At 42.3% G+C, this 13873-nt stretch overlaps 1 protein-coding gene across 1 annotated transcript in view; it reads left to right on the forward strand.

Annotated features, from left to right (window-relative positions):
• Positions 1-13873, forward strand: part of ADARB2 (adenosine deaminase RNA specific B2 (inactive)) — a 119527-nt gene that overhangs the window by 92141 nt on the left and 13513 nt on the right. Inside the window, exon 6 of the mRNA XM_068405250.1 lies at positions 4590-4758. Coding sequence (XP_068261351.1) covers positions 4590-4758 — 169 coding nt within the window. The remainder of the gene's footprint in view (positions 1-4589; positions 4759-13873) is intronic.

A 13873-nucleotide genomic window follows, 5' to 3' on the forward strand; every position in this document is an offset into this window, starting at 1 on the left:
TACAATCAAAATAAAAAGGCAGCTAGATGTTAAGACTTCTCTTTCCACCCCTTTGTTTCAAAGCTCTCTAAGGAAGCTTTATAAACCATGCTGATGAATGGAGGGTCCGGCACTGAAAAAATGCAAGATAGGCTGTTTTATTTCTTCCTTCATGAGGAGAGAACAGCCTCCACTGAAGCAGGGAAATAGAAAATGAACCTCTGAGGCAGTCATGCAAAATTTCAGACAGAGCCTTACTTGTGTGATTCTGTTTAATCACTGTTCATTTCCTCTTCACTCTTCAACTAAATAATAAATATGGAGTGGCTTTTTTCATTACCAATTGAGCCAGAACTGGTCCTGGAGAAAATACGAAAATAAGGGGTGAGCCTTGAAATCAGTGGGTTTCACTGATGTTAAATACAAGGCACCTGTGTAAATTTCTAATCCAATAATTAATAATCCAGCAGCTTTTTATCTTAGCAACTGTCAGGAGTAATTTCCACATCTGAGTGTAGCACACACCATAAATCCACTCCAAATGATTTTTAAATTTGTCCTTTCTAATTCCAGTTTGAATTGACATTTTGTTCTGGTTGAAGTGGCATCCTCGGATGCCTTCTCCCCTGCAATTAGTTGAGATTAAGCAGTTGGAGAACCAGCACAGCAAAGATCAGAAATGCTCATAGTCACTGATGCTTTGATCATATTGAACAGCAGAACAGCAGTAGGCTGTAGTTTGTGACTTTAGGTTGCATAAATAAATATATTTCTGAGACTGCTTTAAAATGATCAATGGCAGGCTGTACCAGCAAGTGGGATGCATTTTTTTACTGCTGGCAAGCAGCTTATGTGCTAGAGTCTGTCTGCATCTTAAGTGCAAAACACACAGAGCCTCATCTTCTTCTTTGTTCAATATTTGTATCTTCCTGCGCTACTTAATGACGTGCTAAAAAATAACTAATTATTTAATCATTGGCAATCTGAAAGTATTCAGAGCTTTGAGTTATTATTATTTTATATAAACACTACAGATCATCTTTCGGAGTGTGCATGCTGGCTATCCCAGCAAGGTGAGCAGCCTGAGACAGGTAGTACAGCACAGGGTTTTAGTCACACCCTATCTATTGAATTTAATAGCGGTTGAGCAGCTAAAACCCCTTATCAGTGCTGTGGAAGTGTATCCCAGGGTGAGCGTACACTGGCCACAGCTGCCTGAATCCTATCAGCTAATGCTGTGTGCTTGGCCGCACCCCGGGTAGAGCGCGCGTTACAGGGAGCAGAGTTTGACACGCGGGCTGAGTTAATGTGAGCATTTGGAAACTGAGACGATCTGTGCACTTGCACATACTTCCTAAATGCTTTTCAAAACTTTAGTATTCAGTTGCTGGTACTTGCCAGCCAGGGCTGAGATGCTACAATAACAACCAGACATGGAGTACTTTGGCCTTTGTATTTCCTTCGGTCCTGAGGGAAACTGAGAAGATCAAATAGACAAATAAGAAATTAAATAAGCAGACCCCGCACACTCACAGAAATGTTTTGGATCCCTCTCGCTCCAAATCGTTGGCCCAAGTGCTCAACAGTTGTTTGCAGGGCTGCTGCTTTTTCTTCCCCTGAACTGGCTCCTTATCTCTGTCAGCACATTGTGGGATGCTTTGCCCCTCACTAGGTAACATTTACATAGTGAAATCAAAGTCACATAAATGATGGGCTGCTCATCTTGTCACACAGTCACCAAAATTCCCGAGCAGTTACATGTCCCTTTGCCTGTATGCAAAATGTGGGCATATCAACATGGTAAACTGCCTGAAAAAGAGAGTCATCCAGGAGACCAATGAACCTACAGGGCAAGGTCAGAGCGGGAGCTACAAAAGTGAGAGGAATGTAGAGAGAGATGGGAAATGGGGAGAGAAAGGTATAGCAAGAGAAAATATTCTTCTAAAAAAAAAGATGGAGAAAGAAACACTAAAAATTCATTTTGTCCTGGGGGTTTTCCAGCAAGTGGACTCCTGTGGTAGATCTTTATTGAAAGGATAGCATCTGTTTTTCATAAATAGTTTTTGAGCAGTACCTTTAAATGAATTTGCAGAAGAAGGAGGCATCATTATCTTCATTATACCTGCAGGAAAGTTCAGGAAAAGAGAACTGATTTGCTTAAAGTCAAACTTTCTACCAGCCGAAACAGCAATAGTCTCTTGAGTCACTCTTTACTGCTTCCCTGGCAGAGGTCTAGCTCTGCTGTGCCATCAGTTCTTGGTGTGTGCAGACTAAGGCAAAGTGGTTCTGCTATACATTTCTCACTGTTGCTCAGCTAGATGTGTTTGCTAAGCAGAAGTGATTCCTTTTGCCTTTTGTTCTCCAAATTTCATGGTACCTTCCCCACGACTCTGTGGTTTAATAATAAAAGATGCTGCTCACTGCTGCTTGAAGTTTTTAAAAAATGAGTCTCCCCACAGAGTCCCAAGAAAAATATGGATCCGTTCCCAGAGAGCTAAGTCCATCCAAAGAGCATCCTCTGAACGATACTGCAGGAGGCATCCCAGACAAGAGGGATGTACAAAGGATCAGCACACATGGCCATGACAATAGTTTCCGGGCACAGCCCAGCAATTTGAGAGGAGAGGGATCTGAGACATCTCTGAGATTTTGGCATTTTTGCTAATTGACTTTTTTATTTGTCTATTGGCTCTTCCCAGTTTCTCTCAGAACTGAAGTTTGAGAAGCCACAATACTCCAAGACTGGTGGTTACTGCAGTGTCTCAGTTTGTGAGGTGCTCTCTGACAACTGGGCACAAGGACCCCACACATCCCCCACTGGGACAGAGCTGCTGATTGGATGGCATTGCAATAACCGCTCTCCCCCAAACTCAGTTTCTGAAGCAGCACAATCAAACCCTACAGTATTTGCAAACATTTCAGATGTGATGGAACCTGATTTTGGATGGGAATCGGTTTCGACCATGGCCAGTCAATCCAATTGATACCTGGTCCAGCCCGCTGCTGGCACACACATTCCTGTCTTAATTTTTAAAAAAGCAGGAGGAAGCCAAAAGGCAACGATCAGTGGGGGCTCAGCCGCCCGTCTGCTGGCAGGTCATAGCTGATTCTGCTGTTCTACATGTGTTCGCTGCCTCTGCTAATCCCAATGGACCAAAGCGATTTATTTTCCCATTCCTTTATTGTAAACCATCCATTGGCATCAGCCAAAGTCAATCAATTGCTTCCACCAGAGCTCACAGTACAGACAACAGTCACACAAAGCAAAGACAATAAAATATGACAGAGGGAGAGAGCAAGTGACTGGAGAGCATGCACAGAGCCAGCTGCTCGTAGCCAGAGGTTTGATCAGCCCTGCAAGCTGTGACACCCTCATGTTACTCAGTGCCAGGAACCCAGGCAGCCCCATAGCCTGCTGAGGGCTGAGGAGCATCACCTTCACAAGCAGAAGCCTTCTGGTCCAGCTAAGGGGCAGGCCATGGAAAAATACACAGGACAGTTGGAAATGTGGGCAAAAGTCTCATGCCTGTAGAAGCAGCACTCCTTTTCCTTGAAAGCAAAGGCCATCATGCACCATCTTCCGCTATTTTCCTTTGGGCTAGAGGGAAATTGTCAAAGGTCTACCTCATGGAGAAGGAGCCCTGCAGTGAAACCCTCTGAGGGTAACGCAGTGAGCAGACCCAGAGGATTTCCTTGCTGTTCTTTTACAACAAAAATACCCAGGGGTAAAGTAGCAGTACAAATAGGATGACTAATTTTGATAATAAACTTCAGGTTTTCTCTTTTCATAAAAATGAAGGTGAAGTACTTTAGAAATGTCATTATCTTTTGCACTGACTGTATCTGCAGGAGTCAGTGAAGTTCACTGCAGCGCAGGACAAGTGCATTAGCTGCTTGCCCTGCACCATCACAAAAGCAGCTGCCTTGCACTCAAATATCTAATATCGCTGAAGTGATGGATGGCAATTGCATAAAAGATATCAGTATAACACAAGGCAGGAGGGTACCTCACTTCAGGAAGACTATAGAGAGAGTTTAAGCAAGCAATGAATAACTACCAAGTTTTGATTTGCTCTTGATCTAGAGTTTAAAACTTGAGCTTTTGAGAATTTTCAGTGAAATTTCATTATAACAAAACAGAACCTCAGTTCTGAAATTATTCAGAAAATGCCACGGAATATGACACTAGAGTACTGGACTGGATTGGGTCAGGCAGGTGACTCTTTGGTCACACTCATTGAACAAAGGTTTTCCAAATATTCCCCTGACACAGCTCAGTCCTATAAGCAAGGGCTAAAAACAAGAAATTGTACTGTTTCTTTAAAAAACAGAGCACCTCTGTTCTTCTTAAATGTGGAAGGGAATGGGAAAATGAGCTCAGTGTGTGCTGTGTGAAAGTTTTGATGGATGTGAAAAGACAACCACGCTAGGGAGCACATACTTTTCTATATTGTGCTGCTTTCTTGGGCTGTAATTTCATCTAATTTTGCATCCAATTTAAAGGACCTCCACAGGTGGTTCTACAAATGCAAGCTATGACATCAATACAGCCTCTCAGTTTCTTTCTAAAAACATTTATTTATTGCCACCCTTGTGTTTATTTTGCCCAGTGAACAGCAGCAAGCACATAGTGAGAAAATACCGTGGGCACCTTCGAACAAAGATTGAGTCTGGAGAAGGAACCATACCCGTTCGGTGTCATAACGCAGCTCAGACGTGGGACGGCGTGTTGCTGGGAGAGCAGCTCATCACCATGTCCTGTACAGACAAAATCGCCAGGTACCTGATGCATATACATTGAAAAACTCTTTGCATGTAGAAATGAAGTTTGGTGCCACAGAGGACTATGGCCACGGTGGGGAATAACTAGCCAGTGCTGACAAACCCTGAAGAAACAAAGACCTCCTTTGTATGCAAAAACAGACGATATAAATAGGACGGAATGTAAATGGGACATTTTCCCAAATTCTCCATGGGTCGTTAGTTGCTTTTTACAGTGTGAAAAAAATATAAACCGTCTTTGCAGCATTTTTGGCAATAGAATTTCAGTGTGCAAATAAAATATATCCACTCTGCTCTTATTGGATCATTTACCCCAAAACTTGCAAACCAACCATCATGCAGATAAGCTTATCTCATCTGCACCCTATCAGGTAAAGTGCCCTAAAAGCTGCTAGGAATATTTCTACTATTTTGAAAGTCATTGCAGAACTCTCATGTACAGCCACCCGTGTGGCTTTCTGCTCTGTCCTGTAAATACAACATATATTTATGTAGAATAACTGCCGTTTAATAAATATTTCATAATTACTCCATGGTGGCACATAAAATGTAAACACATTCGCCATTCTCAACTTACGGCGTTAACTAATAGCAAACGATGGCTATCAGAGACTGAAAACCAAGTGCATGCGTTTGGATGCATACTTACTGTACTATTAGTATATATCTATATATGCATGTATACTTCTGCTCATAATTATATATATATTATGTGCATTAGCTATAGATGCAGCTTTACATGTAAAATGTAAAGACCTGTTGAGAGCAGTGTAGGGGAAAGGGACCTGGGGGTCCTAGTGGACAGCAGGATGATCATGAGCCAGCAGTGTGCCCTTGTTGCCAAGAAGGCCAATGGCATCCTGGGGTGTATTAGAAGGGGTGTGGTTAGTAGGTCAAGAGAGGTTCTCCTCCCCCTCTACTCTGCCCTGGTGAGGCCACATCTGGAATATTGTGTCCAGTTCCGGGCCCCTCAGTTCAAGAAGGACAGGGAACTGCTAGAGAGAGTCCAGCGCAGAGCCACAAAGAAAGTTAAAGGAGTGGAACATCTCCCTTATGAGGAGAGGCTGAGGGAGCTGGGTCTCTTTAGCTTGGAGGAGACTGAGGGGTGACCTCATTAATGTTTATAAATATGTAAAGGGCAAGTGTCATGAGGATGGAGCCAGGCTCTTCTCAGTGACATCCCTTGACAGGACAAGGGGCAATGGGTGCAAGCTGGAACACAGGAGGTTCCACATAAATATGAGGAAAAACTTCTTTACGGTGAGGGTGACCGAACACTGGAACAGGCTGCCCAGAGAGGTTGTGGAGTCTCCTTGTCTGGAGACATTCAAAACCCGCCTGGACGCGTTCCTGTGTGATATGGTCTAGGCAATCCTGCTCCGGCAGGGGGATTGGACTAGATGATCTTTCAAGGTCCCTTCCAATCCCTAACATTCTGTGATTCTGTGATTCTGTAAAATACATTACAATATTGTAATGTATACTATGATCAAATTCTCTGCTGGAATATCATGCCTAAGAACTCAGTTAAATTACATCAAACGATAATTTGGCCCAATTATTAAAGGCCAATATAAACATAACTTTTCAAAAAAGCATAAAGCTTTTGTTTAATGCAAATATTCTGCTCCTAGCTTTAACTGGATGACCTACTGAAGTTAAATTAGTCTGTAGGCTTAGCAAAGCCTGGCATTTTGGCAGAAAAAAATATGACTGAACCGGCAAATGGAAACACTGACAGACTCACAAAATCCTCCCTCTGCTAAGTGTAATCATCACAACTGTTGTGTTTGCATGAAGGATAAAGAGCAACTTCTGCTATAATGTTTTCATTTATTCATAAAGGCATAACAGAAAATCCAAACTCTTTTCAGTGGATGTCCTGCACTATTTTTAGGTACAGTTGGGTTTTCCAAATTCAGACTCAACTGGACTCAAAAAACTAAAATTTAAGTTTGATAATTGAAATATTTCAATCTCCGTGATTTTGAATGCCATTAGCCAATGAATTAAACATCAGCTTTGCAAACAGTATTACACTTGCTGTTGATGGGGATGTTGACTGTAATGTAGTCTCAGAAGTTGGGTTTTCTCCAAGCATATCTGCTAAGCACTTCCAGTGAATCCTTTCCTTCTTGCTACTTATCTAAACAGCATTAAAGTATGTGAAGAAAAAGAGAATCTACCACAACGTTTTTCCAGGATAAAAAAAAATCTTGCAGCTCCCATCTTTCATATTATTATTGCAATATCATATGAATTATTGCCTTTTTTATTATTTTTTTGCACTGTAACTCAAATAAGCATAGGAATTTTCCTAGACAAAAAAAAAAGTGTCAGCAATTGTTATTCCCTGCTTTGAACAGCAAATGCTTACACTGAACAGGGACAGTTAAAAGCTCTGAGGCTGAGAAAAGGGGTGGAAAAATCAAGATTTGTAGGAATGGTGGTAGTGTTGTGGCACTACAAATGCTTCAGAAGTTTGGATATTTGCGTGTTGCACTGCACTGAGGAAATCTGCAAGCCACTTTGCAGAGCAAACAGCCATGCATGCAATGATGGGTCCAGCTACAGGGTTGCTGCGGTGAGAGCAGCACAAGCCTGTGCCCAAATCAGCAGCCAGTGCCTCAACTACGATTCCCAAAAGCAGTAGAGTTTCAGTAGTTTAGTTTATGGTTTTCTTGTTTAACACAGTAGCTCAGTAGCCCCCAATACAGGTGGCCTTTCCTACTGCACCTTCTTGACAAATTTCCTAACCCCATGTGGCTCTCAGCAGATCTGCTGGCATCTGGTACGGGGAAACTCCCCTCTGTCCCACCACAAAACATGACACTTCCAAGCACCATGGGCTCCATGGTCAGGCTAAGAGCTCTGGTACAGGGAAAATTGGGAGAACAGCAGCTGAATTAGCAGATGAAGAGAAAAAGTCAAATGAGCATGGAGATTCAGAAATCGATGATGGCTTAGAGCTTCAAGAAAGCGGGAATGGTCGTTCCTAATAAAGGGGAAGGATGGGAAATGATCATAGAAGAGGTTATTTACAGGTCTGGTGTGGGCAGCTCCAGTAGGAGCTGAAAATGATGGAAAATGATGGAAACCAGACGAGGGACTCAAACAGGGATTTTGAGGAGAAAAATTCAAAGTTAAAAAGTGGCGAGCATGGAGTTGTATGTAAAAAAGATACCCTTTCACAAGGCAAAGTCCAGAGAGTGCTGGGGGCATCTCCATGGTGTGTAACACAACCAAAGGTCTGAAAGCTTCTGGAGAGAGTACCCAAGGCTATCTAGACATGTTCCCAGCCCTGGCTGCACTTGGAGGTCATCCTTTTCCCTTCCTTTCTCTCTCGTGCTCACATTGTGAGACCTGGTTCAGCAATTTTGTTTCCACCAGGCTCCTAATTACATATATTTGTGGCATGACTTCAGCTGGGTTCGCAAGTTCTAGTATGGGAATCATTGTGCTAGTGAAAACAAAGCACCAATAACACAGGAAATGTTAAAAAAAATCTCTTACAAGGCAGAAAATAAGCAGTACCCTCAGGGCTGGCCACCAGTGACAGCATTGATGGAGATTTTTAGCTGCTGTAAATTTTATGTACAGCTTGGCAAAGATTGGTGAGAAGAGGTTTGGATATGGCATCTTCAATAAACTTTACGCCAAAATTCAGTTTACCATATTAAATATGACCTATGATCAGTTTTTATCCTTATTATCCTCATCTGTAAGGGGGAGAAATCAAAGGTTTCTTCACCTGACCTGTTTCAGCACATACAAGGCTGTTTTCTGCCTTCTTCGCCTCTGGCCATAGAAAGTACAGGCAGGAAAGAAGTTCAGTGGACGAAGAGATTGCTGTGTGAGGGCCTTTTCCCTGCTCCTGCCCCACTGAAGAGGTCAGCAGGTGGTTTCTGTGCCACACTTCAGACTCCAAATATTTGCTCTGTCATGTAGACAGTTGATTCTTCAAAAGTCTGCAGGATGCAGGAATCTGGTTGCACATCATCTGGACTTGTCTCACAATGGGAAAAAAAATCTCCAAAGCTGAAATTCATGTTTGTATAACCGAGATTTGACAAAAAACTGGCTTGTGTACTTTGGATTTTATTGCTTGTAAAAGCCCCTCAGGAGCACTGGGCTATTAGAGAATGTTTCCTCTTGAGAACCTAGCCAGTAGCTGCTAAAATATACATAATTTTGCATTAGTTGCAAAGGACATTGCTATGAGAATATCAAAGACCCAAGAATGGAGAGAGTTACTCAGGAAAGTGAATAATATTCTAGAAGTCATGTATCTAACAAGTTATGTTCTTTCTTGCTCACAGGATAGTCAGAAGCAGAGAGTGGTTTAATCAGATTTATTTGTTATTCAAAGGCATTTAGCAATTTTTATTACTATCACCACAAGTTGGAGAGAATTTGATGCTTGGTATGCATTATTTGGGTTCTGTGGCTGTGTTGAGATTGCAGGATAAACAGCCTGGTATCATACCTATTCCCTTACTGAATTAAAGCACAATCACTTCTAGCATGAATACTCATGTTATTTGGCTCAGGCAGGGAATTACAAGGTGAAATTCTGTGACTGCATCATAAAGAAGGTCAGAGTAGATCTTGGTGATTCCTTCTGGCTTCAAAAACCCATGCATTTATATGTGCAAATTTAAAGTTTGGGCTCTGAATCCCCAAATAACCCACCGTAAGAGAGTGTTAGCTTTTACAATCACAACTTCGGTGAGTCTCACAGTGCAGCTGAAGTGTGTTCAGCCTCTCAGTGCCATAGATTTTAGGATTAAATCACATTCTTCAGACCCAAAGTTCATTAGTTACACTAACACCTAATATTTCGACCTCCATTTTCTTCTGTAATGGACACTGTATAGACTTGTGAAAAAGCAGTAATATCATGAGCAAAATAATTTTGAAAATGATCAGCTGTTTGGGGAAAAATTTGTGCCATTTAAAATTTTCTTAATCTTAATCATAACCTATATTAAAAGACCTTTATGTCAGCACAGACATCACAGCCCTAATGGGCTTTTTGTGCTTTTTGTGACAGCAAACCCATTCATACAATGGGCCAAATTAAACCTTTTTTCATCTCCCTCTTTCACACTGAAGCTGGACGCAGGAGCAACTCGTACCTTTGCTTATTAGAAGGTCAGTGCAAGGTTAATGCTGCTGCTGGTGGAAGTCTCTGCAGTTGCTGTTCAGGAGCAGACAAACGTTTGAAGGAAAATTGACATAAGCACATATGTGCACACACAGGCATGCACACACACACACATATTTAGGCAAAAACCAAGGATATCTCTAGAGTTCAGCTCCTCTTTGAGGATCTAACCAAACATGAGGAAGGTTCAGCACTAAATTCTGTCTCGGACCCTCAGAAATGTTCAGACTAGTGAAGGCTGAGACGTGCGCAGGTTCCTACCAAATGCAGGGGTGGGACTTGCAGCATGCCCTTGGTGCCCTAGGGCCTCAGGGACACCGGCTCTCTGTTTGTGTCCCTTCAGTGACACGGTCTCCAGCTGCACAAAGCCAGCCCAGCGCTGAGCCTCTCCTCTCCCCTGCACAACGCTGCTGGCTTCCTACAGCACACAAAGTGTGTACGTGTATGCCAGATTTGCAGGTGATAATTCACACAAAGGAATGCATATATAAAATCACAACGTCTGAATGTCTCTACATTATTCCTTCTTATTCCTACAGCAGAAGAAATCTGAAAGACTGGACAAAATATGAAAGAACTATACACTTTTCTTACTCAAGTCTATCACCCCTCTGGATAGACTTGTAGGGGAAATTAAGTCTGCCACAGAGTACAGAAACTGCCTTCCCTTCCATGCACTTTCTCCTCTGACTCATGGGAACACTGTCAGAGCTTCAGGCCAGCCTCTTTCCACCATGGCTCATCCCCTAGGCCCACCATGCCCCCGATTTGACAACACATACCTCCTTTCTGTATAAAGTTTCCTGTTCTATGCTCTGAGTTCATCAAGTTTACACATCCCATCACCAACACCTGGGTCCCTTTTTCTTCTATGCAAAGAAACTGGAGAAATTATTTCTCCCAGTATCAACCAATCCAAAATAGCAGGGTGTTCTCCCCCGAATAGCTGCACAGAAACATTTAATGATTGCCATTGCCCGTGGTTTGGCAGAGAAGTGCAACAGTGCTGGGAGCACATGGAGGAGGCCACCATGGTGCTCCACAGCACAGCAGACCCATAGCATAAACAGGTGTTCCCAGGTCCTGTGTCACCACATCACCTCCGCTACCATGCACATGCAAATTATTGTGAGGATCTTGGTTCAAGCACTCAACACTAAAGTTTATTTTAAAAATTAGTTCTTATCTGGGTGCATCATTAAAGACTGAGTTTTGCAGTGCACTGCTCTTCTCCAAGACTCTCTTCCTTGATAGACCTTAGAAAGGGGACTGGAGACCTTACACTATGGCCAGGGCAGAGCATTTTCACACTCACTGGGTACCTAGCCGATGTATTTACTTTGGAGAGATGCCAGCTTTCTGTGCATCAGACTGGCATCTACGCACAGTAATAGTATATAGACATACTTGTAAATCCATCAGCCGTGGCACTTGTCCTCTTTCAGAAGTGGATATCTGCAGTTCCTCTTGTGGGGTATAGGCTTGGGGAATGTACTTTGCAGGATGCAGGATTTGGAGAGAACAATCCTCACACTGTCTTTATACATCAAATAAAAGCCAGAATTCAATGTTTATTTTGTAAGCTCTGGCCTTAAAATTGTTTTCTTACTACCGCTTCTCAAAAGGTCACCTTTAAAAGTATTTTCCTGCCACCACTTCCTCGTTCTTCACAAAAACAGTGACATTAAGCCTGGAGGTTAAATAAGACCTTGAAGACCTAAATTATACCTCACCTGTAAAATAACACAAACAGTAACAAAGGGCCTCCAAACTTTGCATTACAGTGTTGCCAGTCTATTCTTGTCCCATGGCTAAGGTTTGTGGATTATGTGGGCCCAGGAGCTAGAGAATAGGAAGGAATCTTTACTGAGAATATACTGTTCAGAGTATTGTAAGGTAATGTAGTTTTGAGACACTGTTTCAGGATTTAGCAGTGGGAGTCTGAAGTAGCATTTTACAAGATGATCTGAGCACATTAAGCTGTATTTAAATGTAGCAAATAAAAATGCAAGACTAAAAGTCAGTGTTAGAAATTGGCATTCTTAGATCTATTTTAGTGTTAGCCTGTCGACCAGAGCCATTGTTAACAGACTGAGCCTGACAAGGTAACTCTTAAGAAAAGCTACTTCAAAGGCTGCTTATTAATGTAAATGAAAATCAATTAACACAGCCAGATCTTCAATTAGAGATGATTTGTGCATATGATTTGTAATTCTCTCTCTTAACCCCTTTCTGTGTGACTGAGATTTCAATTTCAATCTTTCACCACAAGGTATGTTCCAGAAAACATACATAAACCACCTACTGTTAAAATACAGATCAAAAACTAATGCACTAGTTCCAGTTTCCAAACCAATAATAGCTAAATGGTCATATAAATAGGAACACCACAGGTGTTCTGCTGAGCACAGGACACTATGAATAACAATTTATATTGTGTGAAGCATAGCTGGAAATATTGGCAATAGAAACAGTGGCACAGGAGGTTAACAATATGCCAAGCGGGTAAGACTTAAAGCTCTTAACAATGACCAAAAAAAAAAGTGTCTTGTATAAAAAGCCTTAACAAAATGAGCTTTGAAATTCATCAGCAGTGCTTTTTAATGGGCAAGATTTCCAAAGGTCCCAATGAGACACTTCAGTCTCACCAAGCTTCAATGGCAGGTGGACACAGCTCCCTGAGATGTTTTTGAAGCATTGTGCGAATTTCTCCACATCTCAGTTTGGAAGGGTTTTGAGGGCAGGAGCGTGTCAACATTCAGCTTTGAGTAATTCTATGTGCAAACTGATGCTGGAAATATTCAGCAAAGGGGCTCCAGGTGTCACTCCACATCTCAGCAATGGGAGAGGAGCCACGTGCAGACATGCGTGAGGCTGTAGCGCTTTGCACCCCCATGGGTTTGCTCCCAAGCACTCCCTCAGTACTTTTATCATTCATATTTTGGTTGTTCTCTGGGAGGGGCCACGGCCAGCTCATGTGGTGAGATGATGCTACAACATGCAAGTGTGGAAGCTGCCATGTGGTTATGACTTGGGGACACATTTCCCTGCACAGCTCACCGGTGGTCCGGGGCTGCCAGGAGCCTGGGAGCTGCATGGGGGCTCTGCAGGGGCTCGCCCCAGCCCACCCGACGGCCGGGGCCGAGGGAGAATGGCGTCTAATTAAAGAAAGGCTGCCTCCTCTGGGATGCCTCCCAGCTCATCGCTGACATTTCCGTGATTGACAAACAGGCGAAAATATATTTATTCAGGGATTATCTATATTGAAAACCAGACATGAGATTTTTGTCTTTGTAAACAGTGCAGTAATATATGCTGTTTGAACAAAAGGAAGGGTATACTTTTCTTCCATTTGAAGCACCAAAACTCCCATATTTAAATGAAAAGGGGAGACATTTGGTTTTATTGATCCTGCTTGCTGAAGATTTTGGTTTTTTTAAAAAAAGATCTGTGACTGAGGGAGCAGTGGGTTGATTTTCACTTTATTGGAAGGGTTATTATGACACACACAGAGCACAGAAGTTATTAGAGAGATGTGTGCCCTTGAAAACAGCCCTTAAAATTTTGCACAATTAGGAAAATTCAGAGTGATCCAGCATATTTCCTCATAGCGAGAAAAGTCACTTTGATATATTGAGGACCCAAAATGTAACACTGCACTGCTCTGAATAATAATTTTATTTTGAAAAGCCGCATTTGAAGAGAGCACTTTGTTACAGATGGGAACACAGCTACTTTCATGGACCTAAATCAGCCTACAGAGAAATAGCTCCTTCAGAAATGAACACCCTTATTGATAGTTTCACTGTTGCTCAGACAGATCTTTCCATATCATCTACCTACAAATAATCCCATAGATGTTCAGATATCAAAGGACCGAGTCAGTACATTAGCCATGTGTGTTGGTCAAGGGATGAACAATACACAGGATAAAAGACCTTCTTA

The sequence above is a fragment of the Nyctibius grandis genome, chromosome 7, assembly GCF_013368605.1.
Source record: "Nyctibius grandis isolate bNycGra1 chromosome 7, bNycGra1.pri, whole genome shotgun sequence".
Classification (NCBI taxonomy): domain Eukaryota; kingdom Metazoa; phylum Chordata; class Aves; order Nyctibiiformes; family Nyctibiidae; genus Nyctibius; species Nyctibius grandis.